General features: G+C 49.3%; 2 protein-coding genes across 6 annotated transcripts in view; both read left to right on the forward strand.

The window, feature by feature from the left end:
• The window catches only part of PCMTD1 (protein-L-isoaspartate (D-aspartate) O-methyltransferase domain containing 1), a 53,760-nt gene extending 43,679 nt beyond the window's left edge, over nucleotides 1-10,081 (forward strand). For all 5 annotated transcript variants that reach the window (XM_072951993.1, XM_072951991.1, XM_072951992.1 and 2 more), the window contains 3 exons: nucleotides 2,461-2,632; nucleotides 4,170-4,293; nucleotides 7,124-10,081. In XM_072951993.1, coding sequence (XP_072808094.1) covers nucleotides 2,461-2,632; nucleotides 4,170-4,293; nucleotides 7,124-7,488 — 661 coding nt within the window. In that variant the 3' untranslated portion in view covers nucleotides 7,489-10,081. The remainder of the gene's footprint in view (nucleotides 1-2,460; nucleotides 2,633-4,169; nucleotides 4,294-7,123) is intronic.
• Nucleotides 9,773-20,087, forward strand: part of LOC116285969 (uncharacterized) — a 208,711-nt gene continuing 198,396 nt past the window's right edge. Inside the window, exons 1-4 of the mRNA XM_072951679.1 lie at nucleotides 9,773-9,832; nucleotides 11,629-11,815; nucleotides 12,060-12,391; nucleotides 18,296-18,459. Coding sequence (XP_072807780.1) covers nucleotides 9,773-9,832; nucleotides 11,629-11,815; nucleotides 12,060-12,391; nucleotides 18,296-18,459 — 743 coding nt within the window. The remainder of the gene's footprint in view (nucleotides 9,833-11,628; nucleotides 11,816-12,059; nucleotides 12,392-18,295; nucleotides 18,460-20,087) is intronic.

Below are 20,087 nucleotides of genomic sequence, written 5' to 3' on the forward strand. Positions count from 1 at the left end.
TAAGAAATACTGGGATAGCTTACATTTCCTACTAAGTCTTTTGGATCATGTGTGCTTTTTATCCTCTCAGTCCACCTCAGTTTGGACAGGCCACGTTTTAAGGGCTCAGCATCCACATGTGGCTGGTGGCTGTCGCTTCGGATAGTGTGGCTCTCGGGTCGTCTGTCCCGCCTTTCAGATCGCAGCTTACCATTTCTCGGGGAGCCTTTCTCCGACTCCCCAGCCTGACGGAGCCGTATTCCTCTCCTTCAGAGCGTTTGTCATCGTTGTAGATTGGTCTGTGGCATGAGCTGTGTGACGCTCGTCTCTCATGTGAGTTGTAGGCGTGAGTGTTTCCCGTCGTGTTGCAGCCTTTACACCACCGGTGCTCCGTGAGTAGCATCTGGCGTGATGAATTGTGCTTGTCATCAGTGCAGGGTCACTTGACCAGAGTCGCACGTTTGGCCTTAGAGCCAGTCACGCAGTTCTTTCTAATTAGGTTGCTGGGATGAGTGTGTGGTAAAGTGGAATTAACATGAGAAGTGGTTTTCATTGTAAGTTGTTTCCGTGTAATGGTGCTGTCCTAGGTAACAGTTCTGTAAGCAGTCACTTATCTTTAACTAGTAGGAAGCTTTTAAACTATAAGCATATTTTTAGGTTGATTTAATGATAAAAGAGGTTTTTAATCATTCAAATTGTTAAATTTAAATTCCCTGCTCACATTCATCCTGGAAATTATAAGATGGGCTTAAATTACTATAAAATTAAGTTATTTAAAATGAATTTTTATAAGATTGAGGATTTTTAGATAGAAGATAGTATTTCTTTCTTTTTAAACAATGTTTACAATGAGTTTGGTAATATGATTAAACCATGTGATCCACAATGTCTAACCATTTAAAAGCCAAGAAATTATATTTTGGCCATATTGTAGACAATCCTAGGTTGTACTGTAGTCTTGAGTATAAAGGAGGAATTAAACATTTTCCCCATAACTTAGGTACGTTTACACTTTTGTGTGTCTCGTGCAAGTAGAAAGAATGAAATCCTGTTGAAGAATTGGGCTGGGGCTCACTGCATAGCTGACACTTGAGCTGTCTGGAAGGGACGCTAGGCATTTATCAGGGGGAGAGGGGGCCACTTCAGCCGAAGGAACAGCACGACAGTTGCATAGGCAGAGGCTGCGAAACACCTCGTAATAGTTCTCCTGAGTAGTCAGAAGCCAGGCAAGGAAACGTGGCTGCAAGCAGTGTGTGTGGGGTCGGAGAGTGTGGGCACCAGGGCACAGTCACCGCAGACGGAGCAGCGGGACAGGGACGGCCTCACGGGGTGTGCCCTGCCCTCCACCTTGACAGGAAGCTGAGGGCAAGGCATCATTTTGCTCAGCTCTTCTGTAAATGCCAGAGACCATAGTGTGTCTGAGTTTCAGTCAATTTTAGTGGAAACTTAACTATGTAATAAGTCTACTAATTACCAAAGGACAGGATATGCTTTATAAAATAAAAATGATAATGACTCAAAGTCATTTTTCACTGCATGCTAAACTTTGAATGTAAATTATTTCATCCTCAAATGATAGCCTGATGTTGCTGTGTGGTGGTATTTCAGTCAGCTTAAAGGTGAGAGGATATTCCATGAGTTAATTGAAAGATTACCGTACATGTTTTATTAGTGCACTGGGGTTTTAACCATGTGTGTTAGAGACTGTTTTCAGATTAGTCAGAATTTAAGGAATAAAGGAGAAGTCTAACTAGGTTAGCTTGTAAAAGCGTAACTCCATGTACCATGAACCAACACTGTAACCAGGAACAGGCAGCCTGGACAAGTTGCCTTTGCTTTGGAACTGTCTCTTCTGTTGCATAGGGAGGTCCCGGGGGCCGCAGCAGGAAGAGAGAGCCCTTCCTTTGCTCTCTGTTCCACTCCTGCAGCACAGCTCTGCCGGAACGCATCAGGAAGACCTCCCTGATCTTAGTGGTGGCAAGAGAATGTGGCCGGGCCCTGGTGCCTTCTCCTGGCAAGCCCTGGTGCTCTTAGCTGCAGGGAGTGTTGGAGGAGGAGCCTGCCCTGCCCTGCCCACACCTCAGGCCCTCAGCTTCCCCGGGGCTAAAGGGTGGTCTGCGGGGAAGCCCACTCCCTTTGTCTGGCCCTTGGGGGTCTCACCCTTGTCTGTGGTCCGTGGGGCATCATGAGGGTGGCAGTGTGATGGCCTATCACTGTCTTCTCCTTCTAAGTATGGTTCCAGTGTGGCAGGAGACAGGTTCATGTTTTGAAAAGTGCGCTCTATCAGTGATAATAGAACAGTGTCTTTGGTCAGGGTTAAACTTCATGAACATGATATTTAAACCAAATTTCATAGTGGTATTTTATCTGTATAATTAATTTTGGTAACTTTATTATTTCAAAGAACTGGGTTATGTTAATTTTTTTTGGATCTAATCTTTTGTTGAAGTGGATTCAAGTGTTTTTTGTTTTTCTGTACAGATTTGAGTTCTGTGAACCTGCGTTTGTGGTGGGTAATTGCCTCCAGATCGCGTCGGACAGCCATCAGTACGATCGGATTTACTGTGGCGCTGGGGTCCAGAAGGACCACGAGAACTACATGAAAATTCTGCTGAAGGTCGGGGGCATTCTCGTCATGCCTGTCGAGGACCAGGTAGCTCCCAGCGCCACTGCTCAGTGGCGTAGGGGACGGGCGCCTCTAGTGCAGATGGGGAAGGTGCATTGAGATTCTTAAGAAGGGAGTGCTCGTCACAGATCTGTCTCTACAGGAAAAAACTGGAGTGGACTCTTAATTATTTAACCAAAGCAGATGCAGAGCAGGCCCCTTTACTAGGTCAGCAGAGACGGTCTCAGCCCAGCTTCGCTGTGCCCTGCGGCGTGGGCCGTGCTCCCTGCAGCTTCCTCACTGGAGGTGCCCCTGAATGTGGGGACCTCTGCAGCTGCTGTTTCCAGCAACCCCTCTGAACATGTGAAAAGGAAATCCCATTTGGGGTTTAGTTTGAACTGAACTCAATGACAGAAACAAGTGAATTTTTAAATCTCCTTTTATTACTACGTAGACTCATTTGAAAGTATTTTTCATCTATTTGCCTGCCTTTGGTTTGGAATTACTAGGTATAATAAAATGTATGACATAGTAATTTATTCAGAAAATGGATGGGGTTTTTTTTCCTTTAAAAATTTATAAATACACGTTTTAGAAAATATCTTTTTTATTCATATTAACCTAAATCTGAGATGTTTAAAACAGCTTGTGGTTTGTAAGTAGAAGGTTGATTGTCCAAGATGACTGGGACCTAGCGTGGTTGTTCTGGGGTTTGTGTATGTGAGGGCCCCCAACTTCACAACACGCGGTTTACAGGTCAGGGGATTTCAGCATCACCATGTGCTGTACTTGGCAGCAGGTAGTTTGTCAGTTATTACAAAGACATGATGTAAAACATTCATTAAAATACATTCTTGGAAAAGTTGCTACTTGCTTTTGCTTAGAGTTGAGACTCCCAGATGAACAGTCTTTTCTGATTTTTCTTTAAAGATACATCTTTAAAACATTTAAAATGTAGTTTCCCAATGGTGTTTTATTGAATATTTGTTATATACTGTTGTGCTAATGTCAGTGTAATAATGGGCTGCTTTTTATACTATAAACTGAAGGTCCTAATGCAGCTTGATCAGGCCGTGTCTGAGCTAGTGTGTTTCCAAGGACGGCTGATGGGTGGGTGCAGCTTCCGACCCTTTTGTGACTGATCACACATACTTACGAGATAGCATGTTGGGATTAGAATTAGAAGCTATATTTTATTACCAGCATGGAAGACCATGAAGTTGACTCACTGGTACAGTAATCAAAACTTGTTTCACTAATAAAACTTGCTTTAACCACATGGCTGAACCTGGGTGAGGCCTGTATTTTGGGAGCCAGTGGCAGACGTGGATTGGAGTAATATCCCTAAAAGCTGTCAGACCCTGCAGAATCTTCCCGTGTGCGTTGAAGCATCTGTCTTGAACAGCTAACATTTGTGATTCCTTCTGTATTGCTTTATGGTAGATACTTAAGTGAATGTAATTTGGTTGCATTCAGGTGCACGTGACTGCAGAGCAGTCATTGGTGACTGTTCTGCTGAAACTGAGTGTCAGATGGTCACACTTCCGGGATTAACCTGTTCCGTTTGCTGTCTCCCTCTGAACAGCTGACACAGATCATGCGAACGGGACAGAACACCTGGGAGAGTAAGAACATCCTCGCTGTCTCCTTTGCTCCCCTGGTGCAGCCGAGCAAGAGCGACAGTGGCAAGCCGGACTGCGTGGGGCTCCGTAAGTGACGCCGGTCCCCCCGTGGAGCCGTCACTCCATGTTCCTCCACTCCCGCACCTGGGGTTTCGTGGGCTGGTCCTCACAGAGAGCCAAGTGAATAGGCAGTAATGTAGTCAGTGGACGTGTTCCATTTTGTGTGTGTGTGTTTAGATAAAACTGCCTTGCACCGGACTCTGTGAGCTGCCTTCACTGAAACGTGAAAAGAAGGGGCAGGTCAAACAAAAAGGAATGTATTAATCGTAGTAAGTTTGTCGGCATCGTTTTCCACACACGGGGGATGGCAAACACAGGGCAGCTTTGGTTGAGTCTGAGAAGAGCTGGGTCGCTCCGTCACTCCGAGTCTCAGGGTGGCGGCAGCTCCTTGGCTGGGCTGCAGTCAGGCTGCGGAGAACCCCGATGCGGGGAGGGTCCTGGGCAGGGCGGGCGAGACGGGCTGAGCGCCTTTCTTAGTGTCTTTGTGGTGTCTGACGCCCTGACATGGGCTTGGCCTCCTGCGCCTCCCTCGTGGGTGCCTCCCCGGCCTTGGCAGGTCACGCCGGGCTCCCAACTTCTGTCTCTGGCCATGGCCCTGCCTGAGTCCCAGAGCCGGGGCCCAGCTGCTGTGGCTGGAAAGGGCAGACGTCTGCCTCCAGGTCCCACTCACGTTGCCGTGGCCTCGGTGGCCCCGGGCAGGTTAGTGACCCTCTGTCTACTTCCTCACTTGGCCCAGAATGAGCTGCTAACGTGCAGTGTCAGCACGGTGACCGGATGCCTCTGTCGTCCATGCTCCTAAAACCTGCACTTGGGACACATAACAGGCACCCCAGACCCAGCGCAGACACGGCACGTTCTTTTCTTCTTGTCACACGAGCGCCTGCCTCGCGGTGGGCCCGATGATCCCACGTCCCGCCTCTTTGTGCCTTCCCTTCACAGCCACGCTCAGACCCGTCCCTTTCTCTCCATCCGAGTGTGTCCTGTCGCCCGTGCGTCCTGGAGCTGCTGCTGGCCTTCTGCTCGGCACTTCCCACCCGCACTCCCCAGGGGAGCAGCGAGGCAGCCTCACGCTCTACAGCCCTGCTTTTTCTGCTGTCTCGGCCTCGGCGTGGCTGCGCGGCTGCGGCTCAGGTCCCTCCTGCGCGTACTTGGCCCACTGGCCTTCAGCTCCTTCCACCACGACTGAGCCCTATGCTCGGGGCTGCGTTCCCTGCCCCGGCACTCAGGCCACTTCCTCCTGTCACATGGGTCCAAATACAGACGTGACCCCCGCTGCGACACCATGCAGACCACCTGTTGACAGCAGGTGGCTTTTCCACCTCCCGTTCTTCTCCCATAATTTCTTTTACCTACCGCCTCCCCCAAATGTGCAGTGTCCATAATGGCAGGGCTTTCTCAGTCAGTCATCTGCTGCGCCTGCCCGAGTTCTGTCCCAGTGCCTGGCAGGTGGCTTGGCACATGGTTGTTGAATGAATGTGAAATCACAGTTTCAGCAAGTGGTGTTTCACATGTTGTGACATCCAAGGGAGGAGGCTGTCACTTCTGACCCGCGTTCACACGGCTGACCACTGGTGGGAGCAGAGCTCGAGCTCCGGTTCCTGCGGACGGCCGGGTAGATGGTCAGCCGAGCCTGCCCGGGGGCCTTCAGCCTCCTTTCCGCTTCAGGTGTCAGTAGAGTTGGAAGAGAAGGTGTGCTAGCAGGCTGGGACGTGTGTGCCGGGATCTCTGAATTGGTCTCAGAGGCCTCCTTCCTGGTTATGAGAAACGTCACCTGCTGCTGCAGAGCGTACCCAGCTTGCGGGCGGTGGAGCCCAGGGCACTCGGGCAGGTGGGGACGCGGCAGGAGCTGTGAGCCTGGGACTGGAGGTGTGCCGTGCAGGGCCCTGAGGGGAGGGGACGAGGAAATGCCCCAGCTCCCTGCCCCTCCAAGAGCTGAATCTGGGCAGAGAGACCACATACACATACGGATAACTAACGTGAGAACAGGAAAGTCTGGAAGGGAGGTTTCCAGAAAAGAGTACCGACAGTAAAGAGGAGATAAGTGATGGAGGTTTTTAATGCTGTTGAACTGAGGAGGGCTGTGTTCTGTCCTGTTGGGTGTTTGAGAAGGACCCTTGACAACGGTTTTATTTCCACAGGGATGGAAGCTGGGAGGCAGGAATTTCAGGTGGGGTCTGGAGAGTTTATTTCTCTAGGGGTTGCATGTGGGAGCAGGCTACCAGGAGGAGGTGTGGTGCGGGGGTCCCACGGTTCTGCGTCTGGGGGGATGCAGTGACGCGGGCAGGGTGTGTCCTGACCCCACCCTGTGTCTCAGAAGGGAACAGCAGTACCATGGCGAGGCCTGTGGGGTTTGGGGGCTGGTGAGGTGTTTGTTGCAGCGTGGTTTCTGGTGGTCTTAACCTGTGAACCAGCTCTGCTTGTTGGTTTACAGAAACATAGAAACTGCGTGTGTGCACGTGTGTGTAACAACTTGGGAACTCAGACGGAGGCAGCTGCCCAAACGGTGCCTTTATCTGAGTTCTTAAATAGATTCTTCATATGCTTTTCAATGTCAGGAGGTGTATGACACATGCAGGGAAAGTCTCTCTCCTAATCTTGCCTCCCAACTACACGGTTCTCATGTGCCCTGACTCCCAAGTTACTTACCCCCCAGAGAAGCTCTGTGCGCACGCGGCCGCACACCAGCCCCGTGCTGCCCACTGTCCTTGGTGCTGAGTGCTCTTGACACCCAGTAATCGCCCTTCCTAAAATCTTCGCTAGATGAACATCAGAGTTTTTATACGTCGGGTCTTCTCCTAGTCACCAAGAAATGAGCAGCATGTAATGTTCACTTTCTCTGTTTTGTGTGTGTTTTTAGCCCCCTGTGCCGTCAGGAACCTGCAGGACTTGGCTCGTATTTACATCCGCCGCACGCTGAGAAATTTCATAAACGACGAGATGCAGGCCAAGGGGATTCCTCAGAGGGCGCCACCCAAAAGGAAAAGAAAGAGGGTTAAACAGAGGATTAACACTTACGTGTTTGTGGGTAATCAGCTTATTCCTCAGCCTCTAGACAGTGAGGAGGAGGAGAGGATGGAGGAAGACAGAGAGGAGGAGGAGAAAGACCACGGCGAGGCCACCAAGCCGGAGGAGCCGCCGCAGAACCTGCTGCGGGAGAAGATCATGAAGCTGCCCCTCCCGGAGTCCCTCAAAGCCTACTTGACGTATTTTAGGGAAAAGTAACCTAGAGCGAGAAGAGAGAATGCCTACTGATGATTCCTTTAGTCTTGAAAACGTAGCGTCTGTTAGGAGTTAAAGGAGAATTCTTTCTTTCATCAGAGTGAATTTATAGTGGAAAACGTGTAACTTGTTTCTGTCTTAGTAAATAAATGATGTATTCAGTGATTACAAAGAATCCCTTTTATAAAATATATTTTCTTTAAATCTTGGGAAAATTGCTGTTTTAACTCAGAGCAACTTCAAGAGTGGAGTCCAACAACCGTCCGGAGTGGACTGCGAGTCATCGCCTGGTCCTCGCACAGGGGTGGTGGTGAGGGTCCGGGTGACTTCTGAATGGGCTGAAGTGACCACGAGGCGTGTACAGTCTGATCTGGATGCAGCCGTCTGCGTGTCCTCCGTGGGAACTTTGTCACCTGACAGGGAGAGGAAGTGCTCTGCAGACCCGCCCCCCACTTCTGTGGCAGCCACGGACACAGAGCGAGGGAGCAGCAACCACGGGACTGAGCACTGAGCTTGAAGTCAGCCCACGCTCCGCGGCATTCACGGCACTGCTGCTCCCGCTTTTGAATCCATTGCCAAAAGACACGGGGAAACGCCTGCTTCTCTCGTAGAGACCTGCACAGCACGTTAGGTGAGTGTCCGTGTTCAACACTGCGCAGTGCAGCTCGTGGTCCGCGTGGGCCCCCGCGCTGTCAGCGCTCGCGGACCACGAGCTCGGCGAGGCGGGTGCCCAGGACCGCTTGGGTGACTGTCCACGGCCAGAGCAGGTGTCGGGAGCGCGTCGGCACAGGGAGCCCCCGGCGCGCTCGCCCGCTCACCGTCGACGAGGGCGGGCTGAGCTGGCCGCACCTGCCCTGGGACCCACCCCGCGGCCCGAGAAGCCCTGGGGCGCTGTGTGGAGGCCGCGTGCTGTGAAGGGTCGGCGTCACCATGCGATCTTCGGGACCTGCGTTGTGCTCATCTGACTTCCTCCTGTCTTTCGTTCTTGTTTCTCGTGGTAACATTACAGCGGCCTGCATCGTTTTGCTTAGTGTCACACGTTCCATTCATCGCTGGAATGTTGGCGATAACACAGGCAGGAGATGCCGTCATGAGCTGTTGCTTTTCTTCCTTCCAGGGCCTGGAGAGCCCTTCCTTTTAGGAAAGTACGCAGTGCAACTTCTTTACTAGTGTTACATGGATTATATATTTTTTAAAATGAAAAATTTGAGAGTATCACTTACTATCACCAGCATCACTGTTACAATAATTGATCAAATACACTCGAGGAAACCCGATCAGTGTCTAGTGGAAGGGTTATTCTCTCGCTGCAGAGTCAACCCTTAGTAATATATAGATGGTTTTAAAGATCCCAGCTCTGGGAATGCTCTGCATCTAAAAGCAAGTGTTTGAAATATTCTAAGCATGAATTATCCCAGGTAAATGAAGATATTTTAGTAATAGGAAAGATACCTTTATGGAAGCCGTCTGTTGTACCAGTAACTGGGCCTGCGGCTTGGGGGTGGGGGTTGGGGGTTGGGGGGTGTCTCCACAGCTTTTCTTAGATGACTACTGAGCTGTTACTGTTAAGAAACGCCCCATCTCATTTCCATCAAGGAAAAAAAGTTTCATACGGTTTTCATCCATTAGCAACGTTCATTTTATTTTGAAATATATGTTAGTTTTAGAAGTTTAATCTTGAGTTCTGGTGCCCACATATTTTTATCAAGCCCCCCGACCCCCACCCAGCCTTGTTGTTTTTGGAGTGAGTTTCCAGATATGTAAACATATGTTTTCTTAAATGATAATTTCACTATTCATGAGGGAGGTTTCTGTTAAGAATATATTCGAAGACTGATTTTTTTCATATCAGCTCTCTGTTGACCTTGGCAAAATGTACAGTAGATTTTCATGATCATTGCCTATTTGTTGTCATTGAAATGTGTCTTTTGTGTTTTTAAATGCATTTATTTTACAGTCCTGACTTTATTATTGACTTTAAATAAAGAAATAGAAATAAAAAATGAAATTTTAAGTGAAAGCCCTTTTATCTGTTAATGGGAATATATCAGAATGATTAAGAATATTTTGGGTGTTTATTTTTTAATGAATCATGTTATATTTGTGGATAATTATGCTTTATATGTGGAGAGTAGCAAATAAAGATGAAGTAAAATTAACTGAAAATGATGAGCACTGTATTCATGGAATTTTTACACCAGAATAAGATAGAGGAAGTCACCAAATCTAGCCCTTTATTTTGCGGTGAGGCAGGAGGCCTGGGGTGGGAGCGTGACCTTCCTGAGTCATGCCGCTAGTTGGAGACGGCCTGCTGTGGCACCGGGAGTCTGCTCGATCCCAGGAGCTGGTCAGCAGCCCCGTGACTGCCGGGAAGATACTCTAGATCTGTACTGCTTGTTGGTCAATATATCTGGTTCTAGTATTAATAAAGAAAATGTCATTAAAGTAGCATACACAGTAGCTAAAATAAAACACAAAAAATGTAAGTCTTGGTTTCTAGCTGTTTGAGAGGACGAAAGTGAAGCAAAATCTGTTAACTTTTGGGAAAAACTTGGACAATTATTTTAAATAAACAGTTGCATTTAATTAAGCCTCATTCTCCAGTGGCCTGCCTTTTCTTTTTCTCTTCTTTTTAAATGTAGAAAATGTCGGTTCACCTTTGGACGCCTGCCGAGCTAGGATGTAAGTGGTCCGTGTTCGGACCTCCCATTTCCTCTTGACCGTTGCCACCTCTGAAGGTTAAGATTTATTTTTATGAAATATTTAAGCAGATACGAAGGCTAGTTAGGGCCTCCAGTGTCATGCAGACTAGAAGTGGTGAACAAGAGCAAGCGTACTTCTTGTTTTAGTCCCCCTAAATCGTCATTTTTAACAAATGCTTGATATGTTTAAAAAGAGTATGTATTATGCAGCTCAGCATGGTGCTCTGTGTCAGCTACACCAAGTCTAACACGGGCCCACGCAGGCTCAAGCAAGTGCTTCGTGTGCACGCTGCAGCGCATGTGGGGTTTTGGCAGAACCCTTGTCGTCCTCGGTGTTGCTGTGTGTACTCTGATGTGATGACACCGCAGGACACTTTGTGGGAACCCTCTGCATCCTTTGCTTTAAAGTCTGTTTGGTTTGATGCCCACGTGGCAGTTTCGTTTTGGTTAGTGGTCACCTAGTTCATTTTTTAAACTTGATTTTCAACCTTTTCTGTATCTTTAAGGTGTGTCTCTTTCTAACTTTACAAAGCTGAGTTTCTTAAAAAAATTTTTTGAATGTTTGAATTTTACGTGAAGCATTTCATCCATTTACATTCATTTAAAAATATTTTATACAGAATGATGTTTTGTGGTATCCTTTTAAACATGTTTTTGTTTTTTCTCCTTTTTTTAGGATTGATTATTGTTTCTCCTTTTTTTTTTTGTCTGTTAGTCTTTTTTCTGCTTTTAGTGCTCTTGACATTTTAACATACTCCCCTAACGTTTCAAAGTCTCAAGTTATTCGCCCCCACACACAAGACACTTCAGAACTCTTCCCTCTGATGTCCTTACCGCAACTACGTGCGGTGTAAGCCCCTGTCCCACCATCTCCATCGCTCTGTGATCCGTGCTTGGTTAGCTTTACTCCCACGTGTGTGCTTTTTTGCTCATTAATTTCTGACTGAATCTTAGAGCATCTCAATTTCCTTTTGCCTACAGTACACCTTTTTGTTTCTTTTAGTGAATACATAAACAAAAAATAAATACTTGTATAAATTAAAATCATTCTTGTTCATGGAGATGGAGTTTCTTCTGATTTGTGTATTAAAAAAACACGACACATTTAATTAAAAGTTGCAACATTTTGCCAAAAGAGGGCAGTGTTCACCTACAGTAGGATGTAAGCCGACCGCAAAATGACAAAGAAGGGAGAGAATTTGTCTTTCCTCATAAGGCTGATAGAACCGGACGTAACTAGCTGTCCACGGGCTGCCCTGGGCTCCCAGACTGGTCACATGGGACTGTTGCCTAAATGGACCACCCAAGTTCTCCTCCGTGTATCTGTTTTACATTTTTTTAAAGTTGTGTTTTAGTGATGAGAGTTGTTTGAAAATTTAAGTCTTTAAAGATAGAACCAAAACCCTTAAGTACCTGCTGACAGTGCACGCCTAACCGCAAGAAGCCAGCCGTTTCCAGCAGTGTCCCCGACGGGGCCGCCCGCCCCCTGCCCCGAGCTCGTGACCGCCGCGCCTGCCGCCGCCGGGAAGGGTCCAGCGAGCGCGGGATCACGGCCGCCGCCGACACGCGTCTGGGGCGTGTCTGCTGCCCGGGGGCCGCGCGCCGCGCTCAGACGCGCAGCGCCAGCCGTGCGGCTCGCGGGGGAGCGAGCGGTCGCGGGCTGACCCTCCCGTCGGGGGAGGCGCGCTGCGGGCTTCCGGAAGGAGTTACCTGCAGAAGGAAGTGAACCCGCTCTGGGGCGCGGAGCCCGCAGCAGGAAGGAGCGCGCGCGCCTGGACTGCGCCTGCCCTCTGGGATTGCGAGATGTCAGCGGCAAAGAGGAAGAGCCGTTCCGCGTGGACGCAATGAGTAGCCGATGACCGTGAGCTTCAGACGCGCGGCTGGGGCCCAGGCGATGCCCCCGGAGGAGCGCGCTCCCTGCCAGCCCCGCCCGCAGCTCCGCGCGCCGTCCCCGCTGCGCGCACCTGCCGCCGGAGCGCGTGCGCGCCCGCCCGGCCGCCCCCTCTCCCCGTGGTCCCGGCCCCCGGTCCCGGCCGCCGCCGCCGTCCGCGGAGGAGGAGGAGGAGGAGGAGTCCCACGTTTCCCGCGACGTCGGGGCTCTGCGCGGTCAGGCTGGAGGAGGCGAGCGGCGATGCGCTGGCAGGAGCCAGGCTGCTGGGGTGCCGTCTCTCTTCTGGCGTCTTCCAGAACTTACGGCGGAGCAGGTTCGTCTCCATCCCGCCTCCGGTAGTTCCCCTGCTTAGATTGTCAACTTGGCCCCTTTATCGTCTCCCCCAAAGTTTCCTACTCTGAATCGGGTCAACAGGTGTCTGTCCCACTTGGGGAAAACTGAGCTTCGAGCGTGGCTCCTCTTCTCTCTTGAGTTTCTCGTTGCGCGTCCGGCCTTGGCTCCGTGCGCGCCTCCGGGTGGGCGGTGTTCCCGGGTCCCCGGAGCAGACCCTGACCTCCTCGCTCCTCGACCGACACCCGGGAGCCAATGGGATGGTAGAATGAACCAGACTTTAGGGCCACAGGGACCTGGGTTCAGATCCTACCTCCTTGTCTTCAATATGGGCGTAAAGAATTTGTATATTGAGTTGACGTTTGGACTAAATTAAATCATGTGTGAAGTGCAGATCTTTTATTATCATAATTCTCGCGCTTTACGCCACAAGAAAGGAAGAGTAAAGATGCTGACAGGATGTGCCGGCGGGAAGGAAGGGCTCACGGTGCCTGACGAAGTGTTTGCAGACTCAGGCCCAGAGAAGCAGCCCGAGGCCCCCGGGATGTGGACACGGGGCAGGAAGACCAGCGCTGTGTCATTTTTGGTCATAATCCTGAAACGAGGATTCATTTTAAAGCTGGGTAATGGAGCTTGAAGCTGGTGGCTGGTACTTGTATATAAAACGCCATGTATTTGGCCCATACGTCTTCGTAATAGTTCTTATTAAGCACTTTGTTAATTTTATTTGCTTATAAATATGAGAATAAGCGCTACTCTAAAAACTGACGGGGCAGACTCGGGAGCCTGGGGCCGGTGCCCGTGGGCAGTCAGAGCACAGGGCGCCTGGAGCAGCCCCATGTCACCTCGCCGTGACGGTCCCTCGCGCAGCGCGCCGGCTTCTGAGTGAGCGCGGCCCTGCGGCCTGTTACTCCTGAGCTGCTGGTGTTTGTGAGCGAAACGTGGAAGTCAGAAACACCACTCCCTGACTTTTCAGTGTTAGCAGCCAGTTGTGTCTTCTCAAAGGGAAAGCCCCGGCCACACGTATCCGTAGGTTGCTCTCAGCCCAGAGCCTTCGGCTTGTGACCCTGTTGAAGAAACGGTATGAAAACTGAGACCTGTGCAAAGCCCACAGGTTAGGCCTCTGCTTCTTTTGGGCTGAAACGGTTTGACATGGGGCCTCATGGGACCACAACTAACAGACTAGGGGAAAATTCTGGAAAAGAGAAAGCGAGAAAGCTGAGGCAGAATCAAGTTTTTCTTAAAGCACACTTAAATGTGTATGTTTAAGAAAATTTTCTTACTGTAAGATCCTTGCCTAGCAATTTTTTAAATTAAATTGTTGCTGATTTACAGTGTTGTGTTAATTTCTGGTGTGCAGCATTGTGATTCAGTTACACACGTATGTGTTCTTTTTCACATTGTTTTTCATTATAGGTTATACAAGGTATTGAATATAGTTGCCTGTGCAGAACAGTAGGACCTTATTGTTTATCTATATTATATATAGTAGTTTGTATCTGTTAATCCCAAACTCCTAATTTATCTTACCCACCCTTTCCTCCCCCAACCATAAGTTTATTTTCTATGTCTGTGAGTTTTCTTCTGTTTTGTAAATAAGTTTGTGTCTTTTTTTTTAGATTCCACATAAAAGTGGTATCAGATGGTATTTTTCGCCCTTTCTGTCTACTTCACTCCAGGTCCATCCATGTTGCTGCAAATGGCATTATTTTATTCGTTTTTATGGCTGAGTAGTATTCTACTGTATAAACATACCACAGCTTCTTTATGCAGTCATCTGTTGATGGACACTTAGGTTGTTTCCATGTCTGTAGCTTTGTTCTTACTCTTAAACTCCTGAGTTTTGTTTTTTCATTAATCAGATCAGCCTGTAGATTTGCACTAGTGGCCTTTGTGGATGAAGGGATATTGATTAGTAAGCCAACTGCCTGTGTAGATAACTCTCGTATAAACATATCTTCAGCATAATTGATGGGAGAACAAAACCCATAAAAGCTCTATTATTCTTACATACCTATGTAATTTTGGAAGGAAATGAATCACTCTGAAACCTTAGAATTTTGGAAACCCTTCCTTGGGTGAATTATATGCAAAATACAACTTCACAATGACTTAAAATATCTTGTGTATCTTACTCTCAAGTGTGAAAATGTATTGTGGTAATAAGTGCATTTCTGACCCTTCATATGAATTTCATAAAACAAGATGGAGGAATTAGTTGTATACATTTTCAAACTGTAGGGTTTTTTTGTTTCTTTCTTTTATTTTTGTCAATATTATGTAAGACCAATAATAAGAAGCCAAACGAGAAAAGCCAAGGTCCATTCTTTTGTATCCACTGTATTCACGGACATTCAGTTCATCCCTTTAAAAACGTTTTCTGTGAACTTACATGGCCGGAAGTTACTGGTTCTTTTTAACCACTTAGATATTAACAACCATCTAAAGCTGTTCATATTTTAATCTTTCCACCCTGGATAATTTAGAAAAAGTAGTATCGGAAAACAGTAAGGAATAACGTTTAAAAATGACAGTAAAACATTTGTCTTAGTCAACTGGTGAGTACCGTTGGAAGTTAAACTGCTTTTACTCTTTTGAGGTTTGACATTATTGCTGTTAAGTGGGGAGAAAAATTCTGATATTCTTCCAAAACAAAGCAGCAGTTAGGTACAGCACGGTCCTCACTTTGAAAATTCACTTAAGGTTCTGAATATTAAGAAGGGAAAGAATCCTGTTGTTTCAGTCACCGCTAAACCATCGAAACTGCAGAGATCTTCAGTGACTTTCCTATGAACTATACTTCAGTGGGTTACAAAAGACATTCATTTCAAAGTGCTGTTTTGAAGTTACACTACAATTAGTATTCGAGGCTCTTTTAAAATCATCTTCTACATAGTCACCATCTTTTCTTATATCAGTTTGCATGTTCCCAAAGAGTTTTTGGGCTATTACTCCCAGAAGCAATACTCATTTTGGGGAGAGTGTTTCATAAAAGAAGCAAGGACTGCAGAACAGGACGGCAAAGCACATTTTCCTGCTGCACATAAGGAGTCAGTTCAGTGGAGCAGCCTTGAATAACCAGTAATGAAAAATGGACCACGGCTAGAAATGGTGCATGCTCAGTGCAAGGACCTTTCAATGTGAAAGTTTCAAGGTACTCTGTGTCCTAGCAGAACGTAGAGTCTGATAAATGGTAAATAAAGGGAACTAACCTGGCAGAACTACAGCAGAGCAATCTGTTACATCTGACGTCCGAGAGGAGTCCCAGTGGAGAATGCAGGCTGTGCTGGTCCGGTGGAAACTTGGGGAGACTCTGGGGAGACCATGGGCAGACGTGGCCTGATCAGCCCTGGGCGTCTGGTCTCCCCCCGGGGTCCGTGTCTTCCACACCCGATGTCAGCGGCAGGCAGGGAGGCACTGCGGGTCTGGGCTGGGTGCTCGTCCCCGGGATCCCGGCCAGGGGGAGGTGTGGGGCAGGGGATGCTTCCTACCACGGGCTCTCTGGCCAGACGGGAGGCTTGAAGCCCAGCTCCATCCCACAGGAGCCCTGACCTTGACTGAAAAAGAAAGGCAGCAGAAGTACCTTGTCGTTTGTCCTGAGGATTAAGTCAGAGCACTGGTGTGAGGGGCTGAGTGCGGGGTCGCTTCTGCTGCTGGTCCCCAAGGTGTGCTGGTCAGTTTTCTCACTGCCCGTTTGCTGTTCCCAGTGTGGTTTAGCCTGACCTCTTGATGCTCCAGCCCACGTCCTGCTGCATGAGGCTAGGGCATGGTTGTGCTGTTGTGAGGTTACAGAGGGTCCTATGTGTGGTCTACCTGGGACTGCGGCAGCACCTGGAGCAGGAACCACAGTGTCCTCTGTCGGCATCTCCATTGCGGGCTCAGCAGCCTGCGGGCTTCCAGGTTGGAGCCCCCAGTCTGCCTTGTGGTCCCCACCTCCTCCACTCTGACCTCAGCAGTTGAGCCCTCTCCCCTGATAGAGCCACCCCAGGGTGTCATGTTCATGGCCTGCAGCCCCTCCCACCCCCAGTTCATCTCCTGAGACCCTCACCTGCCATCCTGGCCTGGAGGTCAATTAAGGTCAGTCACAGCGTTGCTTCCTGGGTCTCCCACTCTCCTGCTCTGAGATGGCTCCTCCCCAGACCTCCGGGCCCTCCGGACCTCCTCGGCCCTGTGGACTCCACCATTTTCCTTTCCCCGACAGCCGAGGCTGCCCGTGCCCCAGGCTCTCCCACCACACCCTGCAGCTGCTGCCAGAAGTTTCCTCCTTAAAAAGCAAATCCAATCCTGAAAACCCATTGGGTTCTTGATACCACAGGATTTCCCCAAAAAGAGCAGGTGCTGACTGGTTACCTCCAGCCAGAAGAGAAGGTGGCCACCAAGGAAGCAGAGCCCCGGGGCACCTGGCCGGTCCCCTTTAGTTCCCCCTTCCTCTGCAGTCATGTCCACCGGGGAGTCTGTGACCTCTCCCTCCAGCGGGCCTCCTGCCGATGCCCCCATGGGCACCCCCAGTCTCCCCACAGCCTCACTGCCCGTCTTCGGGGGCAGTTCTTCCCCTCCCCTTGTCTCCTTGCTCTAGGGCTGCAGTCAGCAGAAGCTCTGATGCTGGACTTAGCTGATAAAGATTTCAAATCAGCTATTATAAATATATTCAAAGAACTAAAGGAAACCGTGTCTGAGGAATTACAGGACAGTCTGAGAATGGTCTTACCAAAGAATGTCAGTAAAGAGCTATAAATGTTTTAAAACAACTACATAGAATTTCTGGAGCTGAAAAATAACAAAAATTGAAATAAGAATTTTACTGGAGGGGCTGAATAGCAGTTTTGAGCTAGCAGAGTAAAGAATCAGTGAACTTGGAGACAGGTCAGTGTAAATTACCCAAATTATCTAGTCTGAGAGATAGAAAAAAAGTGCAGAAGAATGAACAGAGCCTAAAAGACCCATCGGATACCGTCAAGTGAACCAACACACGCGTAAGGGGAGTCCTAAAAGGAGAAGAGGGAGAGAGAATGACAGAAAGAATGTTTAAGTAAACAATGGCTGACAACTTCCAAAACTTAATGAAAAGCAATTGTTACGCACATCAAACAAGTTCAACAAACACCAAGTAGGAGAAACACAAAGAGATCCACACCTCGATGTGTCGTACTCACGCTGCTGGAAGTCCCGGACAAAGAAATTCAAAAGCAGCCGAAAGAAGATGACGGAGGAGCAGGGGAGGGGGAGGAAAGAGGAAGATGACTTACCGGAGACGAGGGCTCCCAGTAAGAGGAACAGCGAACTTCTCATCAGAAGCTGTGGAGACCAGGAGGTGATGGGATGGCACATTCAAAGTGTGGGAAGGACGCCTGTGGACCAGCAGTCCCGTCCGCCGTCCTGCGTTCTGTCTCTGTGCCGCCGACGCTCCAGGGACCCCTCTGCGCAGAATCACACAGTACTCGCCCCTGGGGGCTGGAGTAGTTCACTTTGCATAATGTCTTCAGGCTCACCCAGGGAGCGAGAGGGTTGCTTTGAGATATCGTATGAAGTACAGGTAAAGCAGTTAAGATGGTGCCTGGCAGGTGAGCTCTGTATGAAGCATTACTGTTAACATTCATCCTGCTTGTTTCCCATTGGGACAGTCACAAACTCCCACAAACGCGGTGGCTTAGAACAGCACAGACCCATGCTGTTCCAGTTCCGGGGGTCAGAAGTCTGAAATCAGTTTCACTGAAGTCAGGGAGCTGGCCGACCGGACACCTTCCAGAGGCGCAGGGAGCGGCTGTGTCCTTGTCTTTTCTGGCTTCTGGAAGCTGCTGTGTCCCTGGGCCCCTGGCCCTTCCTCCAGCTTCAGAGTCTCCTCTCCTGTCTGACGTCTGCTTTTTTTTTCATTCCCTTGAGGTATTAGAAAAAAGAGCAGACAGCTTTCCAGAATGACCAACGTACCTGTTCACTAACGCTGGTTCAGGCGGCGGCGATCTGGCAGCGATGCACCGCTGAGCTCTCCTCGGTGCCCGCAGCGGACGTGTCGGGTGTCAGCCCCGCGGCGTTCCGACGCCAGCGGAATGACAGGTGGGTTCACGAGCGTGTGGTGTGGCCAGTGACGAGCAGGCTTTCTGCGAGGCCCAGGGAAGGTGCCTATTTGTTAAATTAAAAATTCGAGGCCAAGAGGAAAACGTTCTATAAAACGTGACCAATTTACACAACCGTCACTCGGGATGACTTAGTTTTACTCCTTACAACATTCTGTTCTTAACAAGGGGTTGAAATCGGCATGCTCTCTGTTTTGAACAGCTGTGAAAGGCCTTTCGGGGTGATTTCTGGATCTTGCTATTTTTGCAGTTTCCTGCGTTGAAAGTGCTGATGAGACAATTTACATGTTTATTGTCTGGATTCTGCAAACACAGTTGTGTAGAGGGTTAGAGTGACACAGAGAAAGGGTAGGTTTTTTTATATTCCAGTTTTATGTTAATGCAGCTAGTGGCTGTCTTGCTGGGATCTGACATCCCGTACACGCTGGGAGTTCACTTCCAGCCCAACCAGGATAAATGGTCACGATGGGAAGGTCAGATTTTCCAAATTAGCTCTTCTCTTCACAAATGACATCTCTGTAAGGCAGGCACTGTTTCTCGTCACACTTTTTCTGCTTTGATGATGAAAGGACAAACTGGCCTCTGGCGTGTTGGTCTACACCTTGGGGAGCCGTCAGGGCTGAGCAGGTGGTTCTCAGCTCCCAGAACTGGTGGTGAATGGGGCCACAGAGCGAGAGCCCCGCGGCCGGTTTTGTCCGAGGGCCCAGCTGACAGGCTGCTGTCCCGGGCCGAGGGCGCCTGTGTCCCCTCCACTCGCCCGTGTCCCCTCCTGGGTGCTGCACTATTAAATTATATCTGTGTAAAGTCAGTCTGATTAATGTATTCAATGTAAGTTACTTAGGACAGAAAATGAACAGCAATTCCCTGGAAGTGGAAGGGCCCAGGCTGTGGTTTTGCACGCAGGGCCCAGGGCTCTGTGGGTACCAGACCTCGGCTACGGGTCTAGGTTTCCAAGAGCCGCGCAGCTGTGGGAGAAGAGAGGGCTGTTTCTGCAGAGGTGCTTCTGATAGGGAGGAAACGCGGTGGCAAGAACGAGACGATGAAGAGTGTGGACGGTTCCTGGGGGCCCCGACTCCGCCGTCCCTCCTTGTGACCAAGCAGACTGCTGAAACAGGAAGCCGACAGGAAGTGTGGTTTTGCGGTTGCATTTCAGTGCGGCCCTGGGCTCCCTGGCGGGCAGGACCGTGGGTAAGGCCTGGACCGTTTTGAAACTCCGACAGTCCAAGTGCAGTTCTGGGAACGTGATGACTGTTGATTCTCAGGGGAGGTGATGTATTTTGTCTTCGTGACCAGCTTGGCGGGGGGGGGGGGGATTCTGTCACCGCGCCGACCGATGGCCGGGGGAGTCGGGCGGGCGAACGTACGTATCCCGTGGCAGGTCTCACGGTTAGTGAACCGCGGGTCGAAATCCCTGCCCAGCCACAGCCCCGCCACCATGTCAGAGCCTTTCACACAGGTTTGCAGAATGAGGGTGGGCGAGTCGATTCTGATCTGAAGGTTCTAGTGAAAGCTGGAGAGTATTCGCTTGGCTGTGTATTTGGATTTAAAGTAGGTCTTCCCACCCGGTTTCCGAAAGTGTCTCTCTCCAACGTCCACCACTGTTGTCAC

The sequence above is a fragment of the Vicugna pacos genome, chromosome 29 (genome assembly GCF_048564905.1).
Source record: "Vicugna pacos chromosome 29, VicPac4, whole genome shotgun sequence".
Classification (NCBI taxonomy): Eukaryota; Metazoa; Chordata; class Mammalia; order Artiodactyla; family Camelidae; genus Vicugna; species Vicugna pacos.